The sequence below is a fragment of the Manacus candei genome, unplaced genomic scaffold, assembly GCF_025592945.1.
Source record: "Manacus candei isolate 608988 ecotype Guabito, Panama unplaced genomic scaffold, ASM2559294v1 h1tg000037l, whole genome shotgun sequence".
Classification (NCBI taxonomy): domain Eukaryota; kingdom Metazoa; phylum Chordata; class Aves; order Passeriformes; family Pipridae; genus Manacus; species Manacus candei.
In genome coordinates this window covers 11,868,272-11,892,811 of record NW_026138085.1, presented here as the reverse complement: position 1 = coordinate 11,892,811, position 24,540 = coordinate 11,868,272, and the positions used below count along the sequence as shown (strand labels likewise).

General features: G+C 51.0%; 1 protein-coding gene across 4 annotated transcripts in view; it reads left to right on the top strand.

Moving 5' to 3' along the window:
* Positions 1-7,932: 7,932 nt before the first annotated feature.
* The window catches only part of LARP1 (La ribonucleoprotein 1, translational regulator), a 46,523-nt gene continuing 29,915 nt past the window's right edge, over positions 7,933-24,540 (top strand). For 3 of the 4 annotated variants that reach the window (XM_051794394.1, XM_051794395.1, XM_051794393.1), the window contains exons 1-2: positions 7,933-8,300; positions 23,805-23,831. In XM_051794394.1, coding sequence (XP_051650354.1) covers positions 7,955-8,300; positions 23,805-23,831 — 373 coding nt within the window. In that variant the 5' untranslated portion in view covers positions 7,933-7,954. Of the gene's footprint in view, positions 8,301-15,265; positions 15,373-23,804; positions 23,832-24,540 lie in introns of those variants that run through there. The other variant, XM_051794400.1, reaches the window with a different exon arrangement.

Genomic DNA, 24,540 nt, shown 5'->3' with positions numbered 1-24,540 from the left:
GCTGACTCTGCTGAAAGAGAGACAAGGTGTCACTGTGGGAACAGGAGTTTAGAAGTAAATTGCTGGGGTGAAGAGGGGCAATATGTGCTTTTCTCCTTGTTCTTTTTCTGACCATGAAGAGGACCTGAAAGGTGTCTCTCTCTGGAGAAGATAAGCTCCTCTCTGTTCCTGTTGTTTCCACTCTGAAGTCCTTGCCTTGCTTGCTGTTGGATGAAAACGTGTTTAGGAACAGAGTTAGCTGAGAAGTACGAAAATTGAACAGACTGAAACACAGGCAAGAAATCTTGGCTCTGACTGCACACAGCTTCACTTTGCATTTGTTTTGCTCATAATTTAACTTCAAAGTCTAACAACCAGGCTGGCAGGAGAACAGACTCCCTTACAGGTCACTCACCAGATGAGGGAAAGCTCTCATATCACCACCAAATTGGGCAGCCAAAATATAACAAAATCCACCTGCAAATTCTGCACTTCTGGCCTGAGATCCTTTCACCCAATGTGGCTGGAGCTGGTCAGTCCTTATCACTACTGCAGCAACTGCCATCCCCTTGCCCAAGGCCAATTTCACTCTCAGTGACACTGTCGCTCCCAGCCCCGCCACCCCTCTGACCGCTCGGACATGGATACCGCACGTCCTCCCCTCCACAACCCTTTCCCATCCCCAGTGACCTCCCTGGGGACAAAGCATGAACATGAGCCCTTTTAGCTGCTGTGTTTGTATACACAGGCCCACTGCTGACACAGATCTCTTAATCCCCCTGCCTGTGTCCCACGGGCCGTGCTTGTACAGCGGTGGCCATGGCTGGGTGCTGGCACTGCACTTTACTGAAGCCCTTTTACCTCTGACTCGCTGATCAGCTGCTGACAGGGTGTTATCAAGAGGCTGTGGTGAGTTCAGTGGCAATGCCAGCACCCTGGCCAAGGGCACTATCCCTAGCTTGACTTGGTGGCACCAGGGCAGGCTGCTGGGTGCTAAGGAGGACTGGTGTATGTTGCTCTATGCTTTGGCATTGCTTTGCTTCCAATTTATCATCTCTCCCACTTCATGGGCTTCAGCTCAGAGGTGGAGGTGGCTCAGCTCACGATTCAGCAAGTTGATGTTTCCTTTGCACCAGCAAAATATTTGGGAAAGCAAACACAAAGCTGGCAAGGCTGAGTGGGAGTTACAGCCAGTGGGCCTGGCTCGAGGCAGAGCACAAGTGGAGAGGAGGGGATGCTCAGAGCATGGAGCCATGTCCCCCTGTGCACCCTGGGTGTGGGGGACATGGGAGAGCAGTGCTGGCTGATGGGGGAGTATCTCTGCATGATGGAGCTTTCCCCAAGTGACAGCATGGGGAGGAAAGCCAGGGAAAACAGCTCAGCACTGAAACCTCCTTGCAGTGTGAGTAGGGATGTGAGTAGAAACACGTGCAGTAGAAGAAGAACTTTGTGACAACGGGAACACAACAGGCCCATGCAGCAGTTAAAGGGAGACCATTTCATCACGCCTGGGGGTCAGGCAGAGGCAGCCCCTTTGTTTATGTGCAGATGCAGCTCTTGGTCAGAGAGAGAGGTGTTGCCCCTCCCGGGGTCCTTTGTCACCTATGGTGTGATGGCTGGTGCTCACAGCTGGCAACCAGACAGGGACAGGCAGGGATTGAGTGTGCACTGACCCTCCACTGAGGGTCATGGGAGGAGACTCAAACTCCATGCAGGATAGCTGGCCAGGAAACTCAGCCCTACCATTCCAGACTGGCTCTTGACAGGGTTCCTGCCTGGTTCCTCCTCATCTGGTACCCCCAGGATGCCCATTGGAGTCTGGGTTGCTGGCTGCTTGTGCCTGGCACCAGGGGCAATGTGGCTGCAAAGCGGGAAGGAAAGCATTGTGGTAGGATGCCCAATGCCCCCAAAAGTTGAAGGGCAGAAATCTGAATTCTTGCACACAAAATAACAGGACGCTTTTAACTTCTCACTGTTTCCAAGTTCTGCAACTATCAAAGGAGGAGAACAGCACCCATTGGATCCATCCAGATCCACAAAGATCCACACAGATCCCAGCGTACTGCCTGCCAGAGAAACAACCAGCAGCAATGTTGCTGTGCTGTGGGTCAGGGTAGGATTTGAATGGCAAAACATAGGGCTTCACTTTGACTGCAGAGGGGTAAAACAATATTTAAATAACTGCCAGCCACTGAAAGGAGCAGGAGTCACACGGGAAAAGAGAGAATTTGTGGTCATTCATGGCTGATGGTTTTATCATTTACATACAACCTGCAAAGGGAGTGAACAAAACTGCTGAGAGCTGTTTCTGATTTAGTATTTCATAACTTTGGTGGTTGTCTCGAAGCCTTTTGGCTGTTAATTATCCTTAGGTGCTTAGAGGAAAATATCCCAGCAATTCCACCCATCAATCTTATTGATTCTCACCTTGAGTATTTGTGAGCTTTTAGGGCACCTGCACAAGCTGCCACTGCTTGAATTAATCGAGCTCTGCAGAGCAGCCACTGCCTGGTGCCTCCCTGCACATCAGGCATGAGGCAGAAAGACATATGTCTCCAGCCAGTGCCACTGCAAGGAGCTGATGGCAGAGAAACATAAACTCCCGGGAATCACTGCACATTGCCAGCATGGCTTGGTTCTCTGTGGGAATAGCACATCCCTGGGTGGGCTGAGTCAGGGACCTTTGGCACTGCTGTGGGCAGTCTGGACATCCAGGGAGGGATGAAGGATGTCTCATCTGAAGCATAGAGAGTTTAAGGCATCTTAAACAAGGATTCTAGAGCTCTTATGCCTCATTTGTCTTTGTACAAGTGTCTGAAATTTTTCTGCTGAAATTCCTGATGGTGGAGGGGTGGCCTGGAGGGTAAATATCCATTAGAGAAAGTATCAGGGTCAGTAGTCAACTTATGTCATGTTTTCATGAGCTCCTGAAGTGGTTTAGGGGACATATGAAACCTTGGGTTAATATATCTCCAGCAAAATATATAAGGTGAGAAATTGTGGTCTAGAGAAATTATTACTTTCTAAAGCCAATGCCATCAATAACTTGGAAATGGGGGTGTTTTTAGAATTTTTCTCAAGCAGTCAAGATTATTTATTGGCTTTGGGGGAGTCCTATAAGAACTGTGGCTTTTGGAGGGAAAAGTTGCAGTGATAAAAGCAGTTATCTATCATTAGATAACCCCCCTTCTAATCCACTTATTAAAAACCTGCAAAAACTGCATTGCAGACTTTGGACCTTTAATTACAGGATATTTGCTCTCATTTAAATCTAACTTCTTAACACCAGGAAAATCCATGCAGTGTACTCTCGACACAAACACATCTGCAGCACTGCTTCCCAGTGGGCAGAGGATGGGTGGAAGCAGCCAGGGGCCAGCAGCTCTGCAGAGCTGGTGGGAGCTGATTGCCAACCTACGAGAGCCATGAGCAGCACAGTGCCTTTGGCTGGGCTGCAGCATCAAACCACTGAGCCTGAGCCCCCTGGGCCGTGGTGTCCTGCTCAGGGAAAGCACTTTTTAATGGGCATGTAATGGAACTCGTTAGTGTCTGCTGGTTTATTGCGCAGGTTGAAAATTAGTTATGTGTGTGAATGCGTTCACTCCTCACGCTGATCGTTCATACACAGCGCTAGGAGGGTCCGAGAGAATTTATCTCAGGACCAGGGAATATCTTCCATCTCTCTGGATCACAGGGCTGCAGATAGGAAAAGCCTACAGAACTGTCCGTGAGCACTCGGTGTGTTCTCATCCCTTTGGCCATCCCTTGCAGAAGCAGAGAGTTTGCTGCTCTGGCTGCCTGTTGTGCTTTAGTGGATGGCCCCTCTGTCCAGAGCAGGGGTGGGAGCTCTGGGATTGAAAACACAGAGCAAGGAGAGGTTAAAATTTGGGTTAAAGAAAGAGTTGTTAGAGGTCTCTCTGGCAGAAACCTGCAGGAATGGGCACTTTCTTCTGGTTCTGAGCTAAAGCAGGATGAAATGACAGTATTTGGAGTAGTGGAATAAAAGGTTTTGGTGTTTTATTTTAAAAGTATTCGAGTCTTTTGTGATGGCTACAATGTGCCACTAATAGGTGTCTGCTGGGGCTGGGAGGCACCTGCCATGGCAGGGTGACAGGGACTTGCTGCCAGCCTGCCCTTGGCCCTGCTCACTACTGGGGCTGCAAACTGGGACTGGTATTTGGGCTTCCACTGCTCTGTGGGAGAGAATCTGATCCAAACTGAAAATGTTGAGTCAGATTTTCCTGATGAGGAACTTTGGGGCAAGCTGAGTATTTTTCAATGGGAAACTATCAGGTTTTCTGAAATTGAAAATTCCCATTTCAATCTTAGGGCTGTAACTAGTGGCTCAAAGTCCTGGGAATGGTTCTGCACCTGCATGCCACTCTCTTCTCAAAGAGAAGGTGTTTCTCTTCTAGAAATGAGCTCTGGGTGTCCTTTGAGAAGCTTTTTCCCTGTGGGTGCCAGAGGTAGTTTGATGCAGTTGGAAGCAGTTTCCTACAGTTTGATGGTCACGCCACATCTGCAACTGCTTTGGGAGCAGGACTATGACATCCCCCAAGGGCAGCCGGGTTTGCTGGAGGGTGACATTGCAGGAAAATCAGCCCAATCTTGCATGCATCCCTGTCCCTGACAATGTTTCTGCCTGGCAGGGTTCACGGAGCAGAAATTCAGGGTTCAACTGCAGAAATAAGTCAAAGCATATGACCCAGGATAGGAAGCTTGGACTTTCCCTGGCAAAAGCCTCTTTCTCTTTTGCAAAGTGTTCAAGGTGCCTGAGCCTTAATGTTCTGCCATCCATGTGTAAAGCTTGGGCATCTCACCAGGGAACAGCGTGACCGGCACTGGCTGGCAGCAAACAAGCTGATGTGGAGGTGCTGGAGAGAGAAGATTCTCTTGGGAAGCACATTTCTACTCAGAGCTGACTGTGAGGTCAGCACGGCCCCTGGATGCAGGGAGAAGAGATGTGATCAAGAGTGTGCTGCAGCTGCTGATTTTCGCTGGGGACCAGACTAGAGAAAAGTAAAACTGTAGGAAACATGTACAATGGTGACCTCCTGTCCCCAGCACCAGACAAAATTAGGCAAGTGGAACCTGAGGAAGGGGCTGAGTGACCACCCAAACAGGATGGGGAAGCTAAGGGGTGTATCAGTCACATTAGCTGCTTTGTGCTCCCCAACACACACACCCCTCGCTCCAGGCTGAACTAAAGCTGTTGCCAAAGGGAAGGTCAGGACCTGAGGTAGCCAGGCCAGTAGAAATTAAACTGGGGATATTCCAGCCAAGCAAGACCCAGAGATGCTCAAAGACATTCATGGCCACCATCAAAGCATTTTTAAACCTCCAGGCCAGCACCAAAGCAGCCAGGCATCTGTGTTAAATATGCAAGCCACGCTTCAGTCGAGGCGAAATAAATAAGCTGCTGTACACAGAGCAAGGGAGGTGGGGAGCTCCTGCCCAAATCACTACTCAGCAGAGGAATTTCCCTGGAGACTGCTTCCTTGGAGCCTGCGCAGGGCCAGCACAGGGCTGGGAAGCAGCACTCAGAGCTGCTTGATGTGGTCTGGGCAGGCAGAGGACACATCTGGGGTGGAGGATGAGGCAGAGAAGCAGGCTTAGGGATGGCAGTCAGGTGTTTTCCTTAAATTTTGGAAAAGTAGAGAGGGATTACTTCCCAGTGAATTGTGCTGCAGAAGTGCAGAGACTCCTTGGCTGCTTCTCAGCAAGTCCCTGGAGCCAAGGAGTAGAAAATCCAAGTGCCATGGACACTGGGCAGAGCAGGGGGAGGTGGTACACACTCAGCTTCCCTTCATGTGAAGGATGGGTGTCTGAGAGCTGACCTGCCAGTGTGATGTTACCGATGGCTGGTGCAGGAAGGTCGCACAGACACTTCCCTCTCTGCCCCCTCAACTCCGTATTTATTTTCTGACATGGAAAACCCTGATGGGGTTTGGCCTGGCTAAGCACTGTGTGGACACTGAGAGTGAGACTCACCCTGAGAGCTCCCAGGCAGAGCTCCCTCCTGCCTGGCAGCTCTGGAGCCAACTTGGCTTTAAGCCACTGCGGGCTCCTTCCCGCTCACGTGGCAGGCAGAGCAGTGTCCCAAAAGGACCAAGTGGCAGGAATGCTGTGCCCTGGATGGGGGACAGGACAGGAACACCACTGGGCTGAAGGTCCCCTGGCTGCAACCACAAGGACCCACTCCTAGAGAGGGTGAAGGTGGGAGCCTGGCTGGAAGTTGTGCAGCTCCCAAGTCATGCTTGTGAGGAGAACAGGGACCATCGGCACATCAGGAACTGGGCTATATGGAGCACAGGACGTGGCTTCTGTTATTGCAACTCAGGTACTGGAGCATCCCCACTGGGTATCCAGCCAGGCAGACAGGCCAGTGTCTGGCTCTACTGGAATTATATTTAAATTTCCTTTTGGAATTTTACTGGCCAAATTCTTGAATGTATTTGGGATGCGACAAACACTGGCAATCCCTGAGGCTGCAGCATATGAAGGTGTTCTCTGAGCCAAGGAGTTGGGTACTGAGGAATGCAGAGATCCAAGATGTCCCAGTGGAGCATCCCCAACAGCCTGGGACCACCTCTATGGATCTGCCAGACCCCTGACGGTGTTGCCCTTCCAAACGTTGTATTGAGTTCATGTTTGTTTCTCACTTTCTTCTTTCCTTCCAACAGTGAAATCAGCTTTTAATCCTGCTCCACACACTGGCAGCTACATCTTCAGTGCCTTGTCATGCTGATGGGCCTCCTGCAGGGATTGCACAGATGTGTCCTCGGGGCTGCACAACATGCCAAGACTTCCAGATAAACCTTTCTGGGCATAAGTGGAGTGGCATGGTCGCTGTGACAGGGAGGAGGCCAGGAGAGACTTGTATTGAATAAAAAAGGCACTGAGTAAGGGCCACTGTGTATTAGACAGGTTGTGCTAAATGGTATCAGCAGTCCAAGCTGTCTTTTCAATGTGTATAATTTGTGGGCACTTGCACACAGGGTCCGCACTCACCATCTTGCCAGCTGCAAGAATTGGGGGACAAACACCAGGGACATAAGTGATGATGATGAGCAAATGATGTCCCACCAGCTAGAGATCAAGCACATATTTTAACCTCCTCAAAGGAAGGTTTTGCCGGGATCAGGACAAGGGAGGCGGTTTCTATCTCATCAGTGTGTACAAATACCCAAATCGGGAGGGGTGCCAAGAAGATGGAGCCAGGCTCTTCCAGGTGATGCCATGAGGCAAGCAACGCACAGCAAGTTCCACCTGAACACGAGGAAGAACTTCTTTACCGTGCAGTGACCGGGCACTGGAACGGATCGCCCAGAGAGGGTGTGCTGTCTCCCTCGCCGGAGATACTCCAGTCCCGTCTGCACACAACCCTGTGCCATGTGCTCCAGGACAACCCCGCTTAAGCAGGGACGCTGGACCACATGACGCACTGTGGTCCCTTTCCAGCTTGACCGCTGATGAAACCGCATTATCCCGAGAGCAACCCCATCCCTCGGCGCCACGCGGGGGACGCTGTCGAAGCCGGCTCGGCGACTCCGGGGCTCCCCCGGTGCGTTCGCACCGGGGGAGCCCCGGAGTCCCCGAGCCGGCAGCTGCCCCCCCTGGCCCGAGCGGCGCCTCCTCTCCCAGCCGTGCGGCGGGGCCGGGATATCAGGGAAGGGTCCAGCGCCCTTTAAACACCCCCCCCCCGTGTGCCCTTTTCCCCCTCCCACCCCTTCTCCCGCAGCTCAGCCGGGGCGTTGCATCAGGCCCGCGCGCGCCGCCGGCCGCCCCGCGGGGGCGCGCCCCGCGCCGCCCCTCCCCTCGCCGGCGGCGCGCACGGGCGGGCGGGCGGTGCGCGCCCCCGCGGCAGTCGCGTGGTCCCCGCGCGGCTCCATATTGCGGCGGCACCGGGGCTCGGGGGAAGGAGGAGGAGGAAGGGGGGGTGGGGGGTTTCCCGGCGGGGCTCGGGGGCGCGCAGATGGCGACGCAGGTGGAGGCGCTGCTGCCCGGCACGGCCCCGCTGCTGCCCGCCGAGGAGCGCGCCCTGGTGCTGAAGCCGCCGCAGGACGGCGGCGGCCGGGAGAAGGGCGAGCCGCCCATGGGCCCCGACGGCGGGCCGGCGGCGCCGCGGCCGCCCAGCGCCAAGCAGCAGAAGGAGGAGAGCAACAACCAGGAGAAGGAGAGCCTGCTGAGGGCCGGCGGCGAGGCGGAGGATGGCGGCGAGGCGGGCGGTGCGGGGCGCCGGGAGTTCATCGAGGCCCCGCCGCCCAAGGTGAACCCCTGGACGAAGAACGCGCCGGCCGTGAACGGACAGTCGCCTCCCGGTGGGTGCTGCGGGGGTTCGGCGGGGAGCGGAGCGGGGCCGGGGCGGGCGGTGTGTGTGTGTGCTGGGGGGGTGAGTGGGCCGGGAGCGCCGCCGACCGCGCCCCGGGCGGCCGCGCCATGCGGCACACGCGGCGTGGGGCCGCGCCCGCGGCCTGCGGGGCCGCGCCGGGCCGGGCCGGGGGCCGCGCCGGGCCCGCGCGGGGGCAGCGGCGGCGCCGGCCGCGGCCACGAGGCGGGGAGGGCAGCGCGGCCCGGCCATGCGGCGAGCGGGGGGTGCCGCGGGCCCGGCGGAGGCGGGCGGGCCCGGCGGCGGACACGCGGCCCCCCCCCCCCCCTCCCTTCTCCTCCTCCTCCTCCCCGCTCCCGGCATTCCGCCGCAGCAGCGCCGGCAACGTGGTGGGTTCCCCGGCACATGTGCGGGTCCCCCGGGAGCGCAGCCCCGCCGTCCCCGCGGGGCCCCGTGCCCGGGCCGCGGCCTGCGCTGCCCACGTGTGCGCGGCCGCGGCTCCCCGCGCAGGCCGCGCCGCCTTTCTCTGCCGACTCATGGCGGTGGCGGCGCCCAGCGCGGCTCTGCCCTCGGTGGGGGCACGGCTGGGGAAGGGGGGGCTGTCCCCAGGAAGGCTGCGCTGTCCAAACCGCGTTTGTAGCCCGCTGCTGTCGTCAGCAAAGGGTGAAGCTGCGGAGCACCATTTCCCCGCGTGTCGGGATGAGTGCTGCGCTCCTCCCCGTACCTGCTTCCAGTGAGTCGCGACTAGGAGGAAAACAGAAGTTTTCACTAAGCGTCTTGTTTGGGAAATAGTTATTTTTTTTTCCTACCTGCCTCTGTTAACTCTGAAACACACTGCCAGATATGACATCGGATTCCCAATTACCGTACGTGCCAGTATTTTGTAAGAACTGTTAGTGCCTAGGATGATGATTCATCAAGAGTTATTGATCTTTGAGAGATGGACAGCTCTGCAATTTCCATGTGGAAAGCTGTCATCTTAAGGGGAAGCATAGAGGACAAGTTAATCGTGCTAGGTAGAAGTCTGTGTTCGGATTGTTTGGTGGTTTGTCATTGTACTCCCTGACATAAGCAAAGCTTAAGAAAATCCAGGGCAGCGTCGCTGTCTGCATTTGCCTTGTGCGTTGTGGCACAAAACTGGTCACATCGCTCCTTTGTGTGAAGGTTGCACTCCATTGTGATGCCTCCTAAGGGTAACAATTCATAGAAATAAACCAAAAAATGCAAAATTGCAAGATTGAACGTTCCTGTTTGAGGCTCTGGTCTAGGGGGTGTCCAGATTCATTACCAGGCCCATCAGCCACAAAGGTGTGTGAGATGAGACAGCTGCCCAACACAAACGGGGTCCTTACAACTCCTGGGATGATTTTTTGGAGGGAGCGAGTGAGAGTGTGTCTGTAGCGTGTCCACACAATTGTAGGGTAAGGGAGTAATGCTGCAACATCAGAATTATCCTTGGGCCCAGTACAGTTGTCCCAGTATTCCCGAAGGTGTTTAAATAATGGAATTGGTTGGTGGTGTCTTCTGGGACACTTGGCAGCAGCAGCTGGTTCCAGCAGTGCCCCCAGTGCTGCTGCCTGGCTCTCTTCTCTTGGGGCATTGTTTCTTTTGCTGCCTGTTCGTTAGCAGAAGAGAAAACGTGTAAAATAAACACGGCTGGTGAGCTCCCATGAGAGGCAGGCTGCCAGCTGACCTTGCCTGGCAGCGTTGCGCCCAAGCACCTTCTCGCAGAGTTTGCCGGCTCCCGTCATGTCTTTGCTGCTTTGGGTGGAGAATTTCTTTTGGCAGATACTTACCAAAAAAGATCTGAAGCATGAATTTGTGTGAAAGAATGTGCTGGTGAGGTGAGTTGTGTTGTAGTGACCTCCAGAAGGATCACCCAAGGAAAGTGACTCTTTTTTACCCTTACAGTGAATTGAGAGCTGCTGAACTCTGGGAAGGCACTGCTGGATGTCTTTGGTTTCTAAGCAGAGCTTAGGAAGCCTTGGCTCATAATCCAGCAGTGTTCCCAAAGCAATGCTTCTGTGCTGGAGATATTAAATGTTTTCAGCCCTGATCATGCCAGAAGTAGTGAGGAGACCAAGAAGTGTAGAGCTGAAGACAGCTCTATAATGATAAAGGGATCCCTCTATGACTTGTTTTACAGGCTTTGAAAGCCCTAATTTTTTTTTATAATCATTGTATTAATTATAGACCCGTAGAGCAGATTTAATAGACAAGACCTACTTACTCCTTAGGTGTTCACTCATTCTGTAATGGTCTGTGTTGGAATTGGTGTTTATAAAAGTAAAGGCATTGAGCTCTGGCCCAGGGGAGACAGAGCCACCTGCAAGATCTTGGTGAATTTCTGCTGCCTCTGTTGGAATATGGTTAAGGAACAGCTTAACAAACCCACCTTTGATTGTTTTGAACTGTTTGACTTGTGACAGCTGGGCGAGTTCAGTGCATTGAGGGGCTGATTCGGGGACTGAAGAACAGGGTCCTTTTTGGCGGATCAGGATTTACCTTCAGAAGCTCATGTCTTGCCTACCTGCTGCAGCGTTTTTTGAGCTCAAGGTTGGCAGTGAAGTCAGTAATATAATAGGGTGTTTGAGTAAATGTTTCTGCTTTTTCAGGAAGGAGGACTCTTGAAGCAAAGCCTCTCCTCGCTTTTTAACCTCCCAGAAGCATGACAGTGTAGCAGTAAGTGGAGCAACCATTAGGTCGAGTTAAACAGCAGTGATACTGCTGATGCTGTAAGCAGAGGCTGAGGCTCAGCTGGAGTGGCACACTAGAAAATTTTCCTGATGTCCTGATAAGATGTGTGTTACATTTGTTTATGTGTCTGTTTCAGAGTGGAGGTGCGAAGATCCTTTGATCCCTGAGATATGCACCGTCCTGTCCTATTTGACAGGGCTTGACACTGCTGACTGCTTGTGAGGGACGCTGCAGAGATGTAATGATGCCTCGTTTTTACTCTAATGATCTAGTAACAAGGTCTATGTGACTGTCCCCTCATTATTACATGTTCTTTTCTTATCATGTAAATAAATGCAGCCAGCAGCCTGGCTGGTGAAGGCGTGATGGTAGTGTGTGTGTCTGTAGTAGCAAATGAAACATTTTCTGGCAAAACCAGCTTTGCACTACTGTCTATAAACCAAATTCAAAGTATTTTCTCCAACTCTTCTATAGAGGAGAAGTGTGGCTTGCAGTTAAGACAGCTCGACCTTCTGGAACATGTTGTACTCCTCCGCTGTGCCCTGCACCGGGGCTGGTGCTGATGCAAGCACTGGTACAGACAGGTGTTAACAGCACCCCGTTTTGAAAACCTGCTGGATTTATTTCAAGAAATGTTGCATCAAGGCAGTTGGCACTTCTTTATTTTTAAAACCATTTACATCTTGGAAGTAAGAACACTCAGGTTTTAATGACCAGCACTGCAGTCCCTGAGCTTTGCCTGCACTAAGTTTTATGCCGTTTTTCATTCTCCTTGGAAGCGCTCGACCAGGAAAAGCAGTGTATTTCCTAGTGGAAATGCAGGAGGTGCTTTGATTTCTTGAGTAGAGTTTCTTGCATGCCATTTGGCAAAGGCACTGGGTGGATAAGCAGTACTTTCCAGAAGGCACACCTTGGTTGCTACCAGCAAGCACCAGAGGTTGCCTGACTGTTGTTAAGAGAGAGTGCATGTTGCTTTATGCCAGAGCAGAGGTTGGGTTGGCTACCGGTCCTGAAGAGAAGGCAGGGGAAGATTTGTTAGCTTCTCACCCCTTGCAGACTAACTCCCCATAGGGCTTTCCTTGAAACCAGCCTCCAGCACAGGAGATAGGGTGTATGGGAAGCTTATTTTACCTTTGGTGTGTCTTTGCGTTCAGAGTAGACACACTTCTGTTTGCTCGGGCACCCAGCTCGGTAGTGCTACACACACCTATTTCCAAAGTGTTGGGCAATTCTTGCTCTGTCGTGGCACGTAATTGTGGAGCTCTCCTGGCTGTTTGTTGCAACAGAGCTGCTATCGCAGCAGGAGGCCTCCCTCCCCATCACCCCAAGTTTCCTCTCCGAAATATTGTTTTGTTCCGATCCCACAACTCATGTTTGAGTAACTCTCCCCGCCTTGTTGGGGAGGATGAGGGTAACTGGAACTCGTTGCACCAAAAAAACGTGAAGCTTAGTGTTTTCCCTCCCCCGCATACCTTTGCCCTTCAGCTTTGTGCTGGACCTTTGCCCTGTTCTGCACTGTTTCGGGAAGGGAAGGCTGGGGAATGCAGCATAGCTCCTGAGAGCTGACTCACTGGCCCTGGTTGCTGGGCTTCAAGAGCCTGCTTCTGCTGTGACCTCTGGATCCAAACTGCCAAGGCATCACTGAAGGATTCTCTCCAACCACCTCCTTACCTTCACAACTCTTCTTTTAAGCTTTTTTTTGCCTGTGGTGTCATGGAGGTTTCCACCAGGAGTGCATCAGGGATCACTGGATTGGGCAGCAGAAGGGCTTGGTTCAGATGTGAAGACTAAAGATGTGAAGGCTTTCCCAGAAAGGAGGGCTGGGAATGGGGGCACTGGGGCTGCAATGCTCTGCTCTCCCTTCCAGATTCTGACACCCGATATCCTTTCGCTGTGCTCAAATAGTGTGAAATTATCCTCAGGGGAATGCCAAATGCCGACTTGGATAGAGTTAGGTTGCTCTTTACATACTTGAGACTACTTTGTAATGAATCTCTGACACCACCTCAGTGGTTGTGCTTGTTTGGCAAAATAAGGAATGAGCATTTTAGTAGACAGCCATGCTGTTCAGACCAGGTGGAATGTTTTAACCCTTACAGTTATTACAGCTGTGCTTACCCTAAGTCCAGTTGGGACCGGTGAGCTTTGTTCATTCCCAACCGCGATACACATTTACATTATGGTCTTTAGCATGTTATTTAGCCTCTGGTCATCTTGGCATTGAAACCTTTGCTGACTTCCTACCAAAGGCTTGAGTCTCTATGCTGCTAGCTCTGTCAAATCCCTGGCTTGCTGTGAACACAGGGAGCTTGGGGAAAGAGGTGATGCAACCTTGGTGATACCTGCTGGGCTCTGCCATCGTGGTATTGCTGACTAGGTGGAGCTTTGCATGGGCAAGAAGTTGTCTCCTGGGGTTGGGTAAAGCTCTGGGTACCTTGTGGATCTGTGGCACGGACAGCTCTGCATTTTTTCCTTTCTTCACTTGAGACTGAGCTTCAGTTCCAAAGTCATTCTGCAGGTCCAGGTCCTCGTTAGTGAGCTTTGAGTGGAGTTGGGAGACTTTATCTCCTTGCATTGAAGTAACTGGCTAATCTGAATATCTTGCAGCAAATAATGCAGCTGCACAACTTGAGCAGGTCAGAGGAGAGGGAAAAGAAAGGCTTCAAAGAAGTTAATGCAGTGCTGGGAGAACTTACAGCTACTTGTGTATTTAGGCAATGCTGATGGGTGACCAGAACAAATGGGAACTGAATTTGGCCTTGAATAAATTGATTACCAGACAACTTTGTGGGGAGAGTCCTGGGTCAGGGTCAGCCTGGATTGCTTGGCTGAAAGACATGGGTGTGCACATGAAGGTCCCGCAGCTGTGGAGTAAAAACTGGCACGAGGCATTTGGTGGAAATAGGTTTGCTGATAGCAATTCTAATGCTGTGCAAGATAAACTTTTGTTTTTGGGAAAGGTTGTGGAAATGGTGGTCAAGTGTCAACATGTTTCTAAAGGGAGGCTCATCCTGTAATTGGAGATTCCCAGAAGATCCTCTTAACTGAACTTTCCTCTATCAGAGCACGCATTTATGCTGCAGTTTTGGGGCTTCCTTGGAAGGCCTGGGTGGATTGTCCTTCCCAAGCAAATCGGTGTGTGATGTGTTGTGGCTCTGCTGGTCTAAATATTGCACCAGGCTGAGCAAGCTACTGGAGCCATCCTTAGCAAGTCATCTAGCCCAGCTTTGGTGTGACACTCACTGTGGATTTTGCCAGGATCAAGAGCTCTTCCTGCAGCATTAAAGCTATGTGTGCTGGGGGATGTTCTGCTGAGACATGCAAGAGAGGGAGGAAGGGCTGTGAACCTGCTTTATCAGTGGTTTACCTTCATTGTCCTTCTAGAGCAAAGCTGACTTAGGGAGCAGCAGTTTCCCTTGACACTTCCATGTGTTTCAGCGTTGTATGGGAACGTGCAGCAGGCTTCAGTACTCTGCATGGTTGTGATTTTATTTTGTGGGTTTGAGTCACTCTGTTCCTTTGCGTGGTCACAAGTTGGAAGGTTTGGTAGAGTTCTCTGCTTCAAATAGCTTGGGAGTGACAGTGTGTTGGGGGTGATGATGGTGGCCCTGGCTGGGTTGGGTGCTCTGGCACCACAGGCCAGAGAGAAGCCTCCATTTCCTTTAGAAATGGTCAACAAAGGTGGTTGTTGGTGTGACTGAGGTCTCGGTGCTGCTCAGTCTGGCTCTGGTGGCAGTCAGAGGTAACACAAATGCCCTTTGTTCGCTTGATCTAGGAAAATGGCACTCTGGTTCCCTCCAGAGTGGGTGTGACGCTCACAATGTGCTGGCGGGCACAGCTTGCCCCAACCTGTGCTCCTGGGGAGGCACGTTCACTTCCTGCCGGACACCTCTTGAAGTGGCTGGAAACAGGTCTGCAACCTGCTGCTTTAGCAGCAGAGCTGGCCTGTGACCTGGCCACATGTCCACAGGCACTGCTCTCCACTCCCAACTTGCTCCCCAAAGCAGCCCCAGCCTCTGATGGGGCCGAGGAGAGGCATCCCTGCCCCACAAGGAAGGTGTTGAAGGAGAAGTGTCTCCAGTGCTCCAGTGTCACTCCTTTGATCTCTGGCAGGCTCTGCAGAGATCCCTCGGTGACCATGAGAGTGACAGCCAGGGAGGTAATGGGGGCTTGGATGGGGCTTGTGAACCTCACGTGTCCTTGACACACGAGCCAGAGTTAAACTGTGATTGGAAAGCTGGACGGGGGGCGGAAATGTGAAGCGTGTCCTTCCTGCTGGCCGCCCGCCGGTGCAGCCGGAGGGGCTGTGTGAGCCCGGGGGGACCGGCAGCTGGGAGATGGGTCCTGCTCTGCTCTTCCCGGCCCAGGTATGGGGGTGCAGTCCCGGGGGGAGGTGGGAGGAGGAAGCGGAGTCTGTGCTGAGCACACTGCTGAGCACGTTTTTCCAGCTGAGCGGCGGCGTGTGCCGCGCTCCTGCAGAGTGACTCTGCAGTCTGCAGGGCATGGCTGCGCCGGAGGGACCCGGCGAGGGGGGCTCTTATCGCTTCTGCTTTCCTGGTAGTCATTTGACTTCTTTGACTTGCCTGCCGGGAGAGAACAGGGGGTTTTCAGGGCTAGATAAGGTAGCTTTTAAGAAGTTCTGAAACACTTGAGAAAAGAGGTGAGTTTTTTCCTGACTAAATATGCGGGGAAACAAGTATGAAATTGGAAAAACCACAACAATGAGGAAAGGGTAAAGTTTTGTTGATGGGGGAAAGTAAGAGAAAAGGTGTGTGGGGAGATTGGTGTTTTACTTGCTTGGTAACTCAGAGATGGGTATGTTGCTAAATATTGAGCACTGTCTTTAAGCAGATTATTTGTGATATATATTCGGCCTTCACACTAAGTCACACTGCCCTTTTTTTTTTTTTTCTTTATGACTGTGGTTTTGAAAGCTCCTAGTTAGTGGGGTAAACGAGTGATTAATTTACCATATCTTAGTTACCAAACTGTCTGGTCTGCACACTTACAGATGACAAAGCTAGTGATGGAATAAAAGAGTGAGAACTTAACGGTTTATAAGCAACACTTAAATGTTTGATAAGCCAGCATTCACTTCAAACTACAGGAAATTAATTTCTTCAGATTCTCCAAGGTCAGATCTTCCTTTTCTTTATTTTATTAAATGTTACAAAAGAAGCACTGAGTTTATTCCTGCAAGACCCTTAGGATTCTTTTGTACCTCTGCTGTAACCAGAAGGGTTGCACTTCCAAATAGTCACAAAGTCTGTGTCAACTCTCCTGGCCTCACAGAATGGGCCTATGAAAATAAAGACTTGACCATAATAAGAAATAGCAATGCTCTTGGCCTCCTCTAGCACAAAAAGAGATACTTAAAGGAGTGACTGAAGCGCTTCACTGTACCTGTGTACCTCCAGGGCTCTTGTTGGTAGGTCAGCTGCAAGGCTGTGTAAGTGGGCAGCAGGTAAAGGGAAAAACAGAATGTAGAATTAAGTGTAAAGAGTGACAGCAGTATGCAGGATGCTGACAAAGTAGCAGCAGATACATTGCTCCACATTTTAGTATCCAAATAATGTTGGGAGGTTTTACTCTGACTGAAACAGAAGCGATGGGATATTTGTGCACGAGGTTCCACCCAGCAAAAAAGAAGAGCAAATCGCAGAGGTGTCTCCACCATGTGCTCAGATGACAAAGCAGGAGACTTCACTGTCTGCAATCATATTGAATTTCATTTCCCAGCTGAACCTTGAGAGCTCGGGGGAATACCGACTATGATCTAATGCATCTTTTGAGTACTCAGAAATCCTCGACCACTGTGGAGGGTCTTGCAGTGATCTGAACAAAAGGGGACTTTTCTTTTGGCTTCCCAGTCTCGGGTGAACTCAGCTCCCTGCTTGTTTGGTTTTTTAATTAAAGAATGATAAATGTGACATTTGCACACTGTGCAGGGAAGAATTTTCTGTTAGTGACCCATGATTTTAAATTTTTAAACTTAAACATCTAAGAACAACTGTGGAGATGATTTGGAGAAGACGTGGCAGATTACAGCGAGATAACCCTCTTGTTGGAGTTGAAATCTGAGTTGATCTAACTGCCAGCAGAGAAGTGGAACCAAGCACAGTTGGAGTTCGAAGGGTGATTGGAAAGGCTTTGTGTTTGATTAAAACCAAGCAGATAGCCTGGACCAGAGGGAGGGAACATCTCAGACTGTGAGTCTGATGATTTGTAATTCAGTTAAGAGATTTAATTATGTTGTCTTCACTGTGCTGCCTTGTGTATCCTACATCCCCCCTACTTGGCCCTCTGCCTCCAGCCCTAAGGTGGAGAGAGTCTTGCAATTTTGTTCCTGGAGTTTTCAGAGGGATTTATGGCATCCTTGACTGATATTATGAGGCTTACCCATGATACTGGTGGTTTTGAGGAGCTGGGGTGGGATCCCCTTTCATGGAGAGACTGGATTTCTGGCTGCTGTAATGGATTCTCCTCTGTAGAGAGAAGGATCTCTCCTGCCTGCTGCTTATTGCACTGTCCTTGGGCAAAGCTTGGCTGTGGAGGCTGAACCTGCCCTTGATGTGCACACAGATAGTGTGACAACCCTTTCAAAGGGAAACACCATCCTATCTCCCTTTCCACAGTATGGGATCCAGTTGGCTTCTGGGCTCCACCAAAATGGTTCCTGTGTTTCAATAAGAGTCTTTAAGACATGTTAATTTTGCTTGATTGTGCCTGAAATTTTGCTACCTGTTCAATATCCGGTGTCTTAAAGAGCAATTTGGGGAGGATGACTGTGATCATTTGGCCCAGATTCGTGTAGGGTTGGTCTCCTGGAAGGCTGGAGGTCTGCAGTAATGTCACTTCAGGCTTACTGGTGATTAAAGAATGTGAGGCAGAGCTGGGTCACCAGCAGCTCCATAGGAACAGTAATTGAGCACCTTTAAGGTACCCTGTACTTCCTCTGCAGCTCCTTGTTCGATTCATGATTAGGAATGTTGGGACTCTTGCCTGGAGCAGCAGTATTTTGCTCTTTCTCCATTTTGGAGTTGAGGGAAGGGGTTAATAGGAGAGAACACCCAGTGTTTGTTCTCTCCAGTGCAAGCACTGATAAGTGGATGGGAGAAACAACAGCCGTGACCTTCCAGTTATTCCTCGTGTGCCTGTGCACATGTGAGTGTTGGATTCGCAGGACTGTGTTTGGACAGTTCTCATATTTCTGGTCAGGCTGACCAGATGCATTCCTCGGAACCCCACTGGCATCTGTGGCGCTCAGAGAAGAGACCTGGACCCTCTTCCACAGGGATCTCTGTAAGGTGCTTTTGCTGGACACAGTGCCGGTCCCACTGGTGCCCATGTTTAGACAGTGTCACAACCCTGCTCTGTCAGTGCTGCTCCCCTTTGGCCTGGAGGAGACTGAACATCAGCATTAAGGTACTAATTTAGTGTTGGTGTGAAGTTAAAGTTAGGGAGCTGTCTCGGACAGGTAATGCTCTGACTTTGGAATAGGTAATTTTTTTCTAGAGGTGTTCCTCTTACAGCTCGTTGATGCTGGAGGTCTTCATTCCTTTTCAAGTACATAAGCAGTGGCCCCACAGCTGAGCTTCACCAAACCCACAGGTGCTTATACACTGAAAACCTATTTCAAGCATTTGTTTCCATGTGGTTTGTGGGAAATTGATGTTTAGCACTCACATTGACTGTAGCTCTTGAGCTGGTGTAGGCGACAGGGGTGTCTGAGAAGGAACCAAACCTCTCCTCTGAATGGAGAGTAGAAAATCACTTACTGGGGTCTGCTAGTCTGGATACCCTTGTGGAGGAATTGATGTGGGTGTTGATAAACCCTTCGGCAGATTTTTCTTTCTCTTGCACAGACCATAGGTGGTGTCTTAGGACTTAACCAGCATCAGGTTAGGATTGATCCATCTGTCTCAAGCTTCAGCTTCTCTTTGAGAGGGGGTAAGGATACTTCCTACAGTAAGTTAAGAGGCATGGGAGGTGTTTGTGTGGACCTGGCAGCTGGATGGGGTTGGGAAAATCTAAGTGGCTGAGAGCTGGACCCTCCCTGAGCCTGCTCAGCAGGTAACAAAGGAGGGGAACCGGAAGCAAATGAGATCTCAGGAGTGATTTAATTGGCCATGCTAATCTTTGGGTTTGGGGTTTCTTGCTTTGCTACTTTTTCCTAATAAACCTCGCCCCCTTCTCTGCTGAGCATTGCTTTGAAGAGTCCTGTAACTGTCTCGGGAACCTGTGCAGGCACTGCCTTGGCCTCTGAGGATGGTAGAGGTTTGAGCTGGAATGTTGCGTGGGACAGGGAAAAGATTCAAACACCACTGGTCTCTTTGCAGCACATGCTGGACTATGTAATTTGGACTTTTTTGCTCTTTGGATCGTCCCTGCTGGGCAGCAGGTCAGGAGGAGAGATACCAATCGATCCTGCCATCCACCAGCACTTCCCTTCCCAGTCCCTCTCCTGGGCAGCCAGCACAGCCCTGCAGCTTTCGAGCCATTGTGATCGAGTTCTGGTCACGTCTCTGCTGCCGAGTCCCCGCGTGACCTTGGAGAGGTCATTTGTTTTGCTGACGTCCGAGTCTTTTGTCTGCAAAACGTGGAGGATGATTTGGTTACAACTTCACGGGTCGAAAGCCAGAACAAATCAGCTGGTGTCTTCCTGTAGCAGTGGCAGTGTGGATGAGCCCTGTGTCCCGCTGGGAGCGGCTGAGGAGCTAGCTGTCATCTCCACTGGTACCTGTGCATGCAGAGGCGCAGCCTTTGCTCAGCACACCGGTGCAGTGGTACCAGGCAGCGTGCTTTGGTGACTGGCAGGTGACACAAAGCACTCTGAGGTCCTCTTCCCCCCAGCTTGGAGAGCAGGAGGGTAATTGGAGCTGGTTCCTGCTGGTGCTCCGCCTGCGGCCGCGCGGCCCCTCGGCAGTTATGGCTGCAGGTTGCTGTAATAACGAGTCAGCGTTTCTCTTGCGTCAGGGATAATGAGCTGCTCTTCAGCCGCTGCCTCCTGGGCCCTGCCAGGAGGAAGCAGTGTCCATGGTGGAAAAGGGGGGCTGGGAGCAGGCAGTGGGTGGTGGAGGTCCCTTCCCAGCTGTAGCTTCTGAGCAGGGAGAAGATGGGCTTCCTGCGAGGGTATTTGGAGTCAGCACTGTGTGGCTGGTGGAGGAGCCCCCTTGGCAGTGTGCTTCCACAGGGAGTGGGAGGAGCAGTGGAGGGGAAATGGGGGCTCACAAATGGGGTAACCTTCCTGGACCTGTCCCAGATACCTGAATAGCAGCAGGAACCAGATAACCCCTGGGGAGGGGGTATGTGTGTGGATGCATCAGCTTTTCTCTTTAGATGCCCCATTTTAGCATACGGGCTCCTCCTGCATGTAAAAATACCACCAGGCAAAAATTGAGATTCTGTATCCACCCCCCCCAGCACCACCTAAAATCAGGACAACTGCCCTCAATTTAGTTATGTCTCCTGGGCTTTTTGTGCAGCATCTCTTGGTATTGGTGCTCAGAGCAAGCACCCCTGTACCACATCTGCACCCTCACTGGGTGGTCCTGAAAGGGGCACTCTATGCCCGTCCCGACACTCTGCCATGCACACCCTGGACCTCCTCCTGCTCACTCCTTCCTCCACCTCCCTTTCCTGAAAACGGGAAGAGTCGTGGAATGTGTTTTCCATTGAGATGTTGTAGGCTGTGTGGATACTGTCCAGAGCCCAGGAAGGATGGTCATGGGCTTGGGAAATAGCTGGCTCGGCAGAGACAGGTGCAAAGGTTAAGAGATGACTGGTTCCAGTGGTGATTATAATCCCTTTGTTTAGTCACCAAGTCTTTCTGATTTTGGGCACATGCTGAGAAACCAAAGTGTCTGCATGCAAGAAGGGGAAGGAAATGTGAGACCATAGGGCCCAAATTTCCTAGGCCTTCTTATTTGCATTATGCTCCTTCCCTCTGGGCTGACTGAAGGCTATTTAGTGTTGGTCCAGCGGGGCAGGCAGGGCATGGCTGGGATGTGTGATGCAGGCAAGGGCAGAGCTGCCTGGCTCCCACACAGGGGCTGCCCCTCCTGGGCAGGTGGCTGATGGGATGGTGGAGAACTGCTGTGGAGCATGGTCCTACAGTGTCTGGCCTGTGTTGGGAGACCTGGCATCAGGGTGCTTTGGGAGGTAGCAGGTGGGAAAGCAGGGTGTGTGGTAGCAGGAAGCCAGCTGGTTTTCTGGCTTCACCTTTCTATGTTGGGGCTTCGCTTGTCCAAAATGTCAGCCTGATCTCTGTGCCTGGGTCTTTTGTGTTTGATTTTTAACCTTGGGAGAGCTGGGAAGGGAGCTGACCTAGACAGGCAGCCTCAGTCCTGCAGTGTACTAGACAGGCTCCTTGGAGAGCAGTCCGAGGGGTTTATCTTTGCCTTGCTGGCCACATGTGTTTCTGCCTCCTTCCCTACCATGGCTTTCTTGGGAAAAGAAAGCGCTGCCTGATTTAGACTTCTCTTGGGCACCTGAGGTGCTGCCCTTAATTGGCAGGCTAATTTTTAATCTAGTCACTTGTGCTTGCAGGGGAAAAAGGTGTCCCAAAGGGTCGTTGTGCCTGACAATCCCTGACCAGCCCTGCCTCAGATGTGTGCTCCCAGCAACCCTGTTTTTAGAAGAGCAAGTCCTGCAGACTGATTGCTCTATCCTTCTTCTCAACAGTGGGGAAAACTTCCTACAAGCCCAGAGTTCTGGATCTCTGCTCTGGAGAGGTTGGAGTCAAATCTCTGTTAATTTTAGGTGTGATGAGTTGGACAGGTCTGACCACTGGATACAAGTGTCATTCCTCCGCAGGAGTTGCACTGGAAAACCTCTTGAGGTGAATGTGAGCTGTATCTGCCCTCGACCATGATGTGTGGTCCTTGAATTCTACTGACCTCAGCCACTGAGGAGTTTCACTGCTTTTCTAGTAAATGTGGTGGCAAATCTGCTATTGAGTTGTGGCTGAGCTCAAGAGGAGCCAGATGAACCTTTCCACACATCTAGAGTCAGATGGGGCAGTGGGGGATACAGCAGTGAGATGAGAGGAGACCTTGAGGGACTGCGGGCTGGGAGTTGTGGTGGTGGCGTGACTGACAGGAGATGTTGCTGAGGGGTCACCTGCAGCTGCTGCCTGGTTTGGTGGCAGTTGTGGTTTCTAGAGGTGGGTTCTAGCCTGGACCTCTTGTGAGTAGTTGGTTCTGCTGCGGCGTGTGTTTGAGGAGTTGGTTGGACAGCCTAGCAGGAATGCAGACTGGAGAACTGCACCCACTGGGGTATGGCAAGGGCAGTGATTGCCAAGGCCTGTAGTTCTTGACGGGCACAAAGGAATTTCTTTTATCAACCTTTATATTATTATTATTTTATTTTGCTTTCTGATAACAGCTGATATAGCTGAGTGAAACAGGTGGGATACCAGTGGATGCATTTGGGTTGTGGGCTGGTGGAGGACTGCAGTAGAACATGCAGTTTGCAAAGGATCCAGACTGGTGCTTGGAAGCTTTTCTGGATGTGTTGGATTGGCCCTGATATCATGCCTTCAAATGGCCGCAGACCATAACTGTGTAATGTCTTGATTTAGGGCTTTTTGCTCCACTTACTACTTCCTGCTCATACATGGGATGAAAGCATCCCTGCCCGAGGATGCTTTGAACATGGTGCAGTGTCAAAGGTAAAGAAATAGAAGTTCTTTGTGTGTATTTTTGCTGTTTTGGCACTGGCTGAGCCCAGGCCAAAGAGCATTGCCCTGTATGAGGGGTAGTCCTTGTGACTTTCCAGCTGAATGTGTGTTTTGGGTAGCTGATAAGCAGGAGCCAGGGGCCTGCCCCTGTCCCAGGAGACCTTGCCTTGCTGGCAGCCTCCCTTCACCCTTCTCTTCCAAGATCCTTGAAGAAAACAACATAATGTATTGCTGTCTCAAAAGTACTGTTTTCATAGCTTCTGGGGGAGCCTTTATTAACAGGCTTTCTCCACGTACAGTGTCCTGTGTGCTCCTCAAATGAAAAATCTTCCATCTGGTCCTTCCTAGCTACTTCAGGAAACATCCTCCCAGCAATAAATAGGGTCCTTCAAGAGAAGGACCTGTACCTCTAACTGGAAAAAGCGTGGGGTGGTCGTGAGGTTGAATAATCTGTGTCAGGGTCTTAACTCCCCAAGACTGCACAGCAAACTGTGCTTGCTGACAGGGACACCTGAGCTGGGAAGGGGAAGGCATTCTTCTGGGGTGGTGGGTGATGTGCCAAGGCACTGGGTGCCCATTTGATGATGGTTGGGTGCTTCTGGCTGCCTGTTCTCTGATGTAGGTGCTGTGTTAGAGCCAGGCACAGCTGCCGATGTCCCTGGTGGCTGTGAAAACCAAGGACCGTGAGGAAAATGCTCACTTGGCTTTTGCCTTGCCTTCCACCTGTGCTCCCTGTTAGATGTTCTCTGCAGGTTTCCATCTGATATTGCTGCTCAGGGGGAGTGTGGGGGTGCCACCAGCTAGCTCACTGTGTGGATCTTTGTACATCTCAGCAACCTCTTTTATTGCTCAATGCTGTGTGTTAGAAGCCAATACAGAAGGTTATTTATGAGAGCAATGTGTTCAGGTAAACACAGACTCCTTCAAAATCTTTCTCACAACAAGTGGTTGAATTGAGGTGGGTTCCAAGCTGGATTGATGTTTAACTTGAGATACTAAGAAAATACTTCCTCTATTTAGCTAAAGCAAACAAATCGAGAGAGGAGACCTTTTAAATATGATTCGCACTCCAGCTGCAACCAGTACTGATTTTTTTTCTTTCTTTTTTTTCTTTTACAGATATATTTCCGACTGACAGCCAGTCTGGTATGTATTAAGTAAAAATGGAACTCTTCAAACCCTCTCCCTTGCCTTCCCTGCACTTCTCTTTCTGCAGAGCCAGCACTAACCAGATACAGAAGACCGGTAGAAGAATATGCAATGGGCATTAATTTTAAAAAAAAAGCCCATAAAACAAGAAAACACCCAAAAACCCAAGCAAAAAAAAATTCTTAAAATACAAACCTCTAATATTTTGGCCATCCTCATATGGCAGCGACATCTTTTATGCTTTCATGTAGTGATGACTAAACAGCGAGAGGGTTACTTTCCTCCCATGCATTGCAGCTTAGCAAATTTGGGTTTCCAGGGTGAAAGAGTTTGGCAACTTGTTGGTCTTGGTCATCAATCATAATAGAAAAACATTGACATGTCAAGATGCAAATGTAATTCAGACTTGCTGTTGTTTATATATTACTTGTGTGCAACTGGATGTGTCCATGAACCTGAAGATGTATATCTGAATTAGCAGTACTTTGGAAAGATTCAGACTTTCCCTGTGGCTTGTAGTCTGTGTTGCTGTCTAGTATTGCTGTTAAGGACAACAAAAATACAACAGTGTTGCCACCAGTGCAAGACCAATGAAAACTTCCTGGCCCCAGCAGTGTGTGCACATTGCTGGGAAGGATGGAGCAGAAATGGATTGGGGCCCCTGAGAGGAAGGGAGGCTGCTCTGGGTAGAGATCCCAAATCAGAA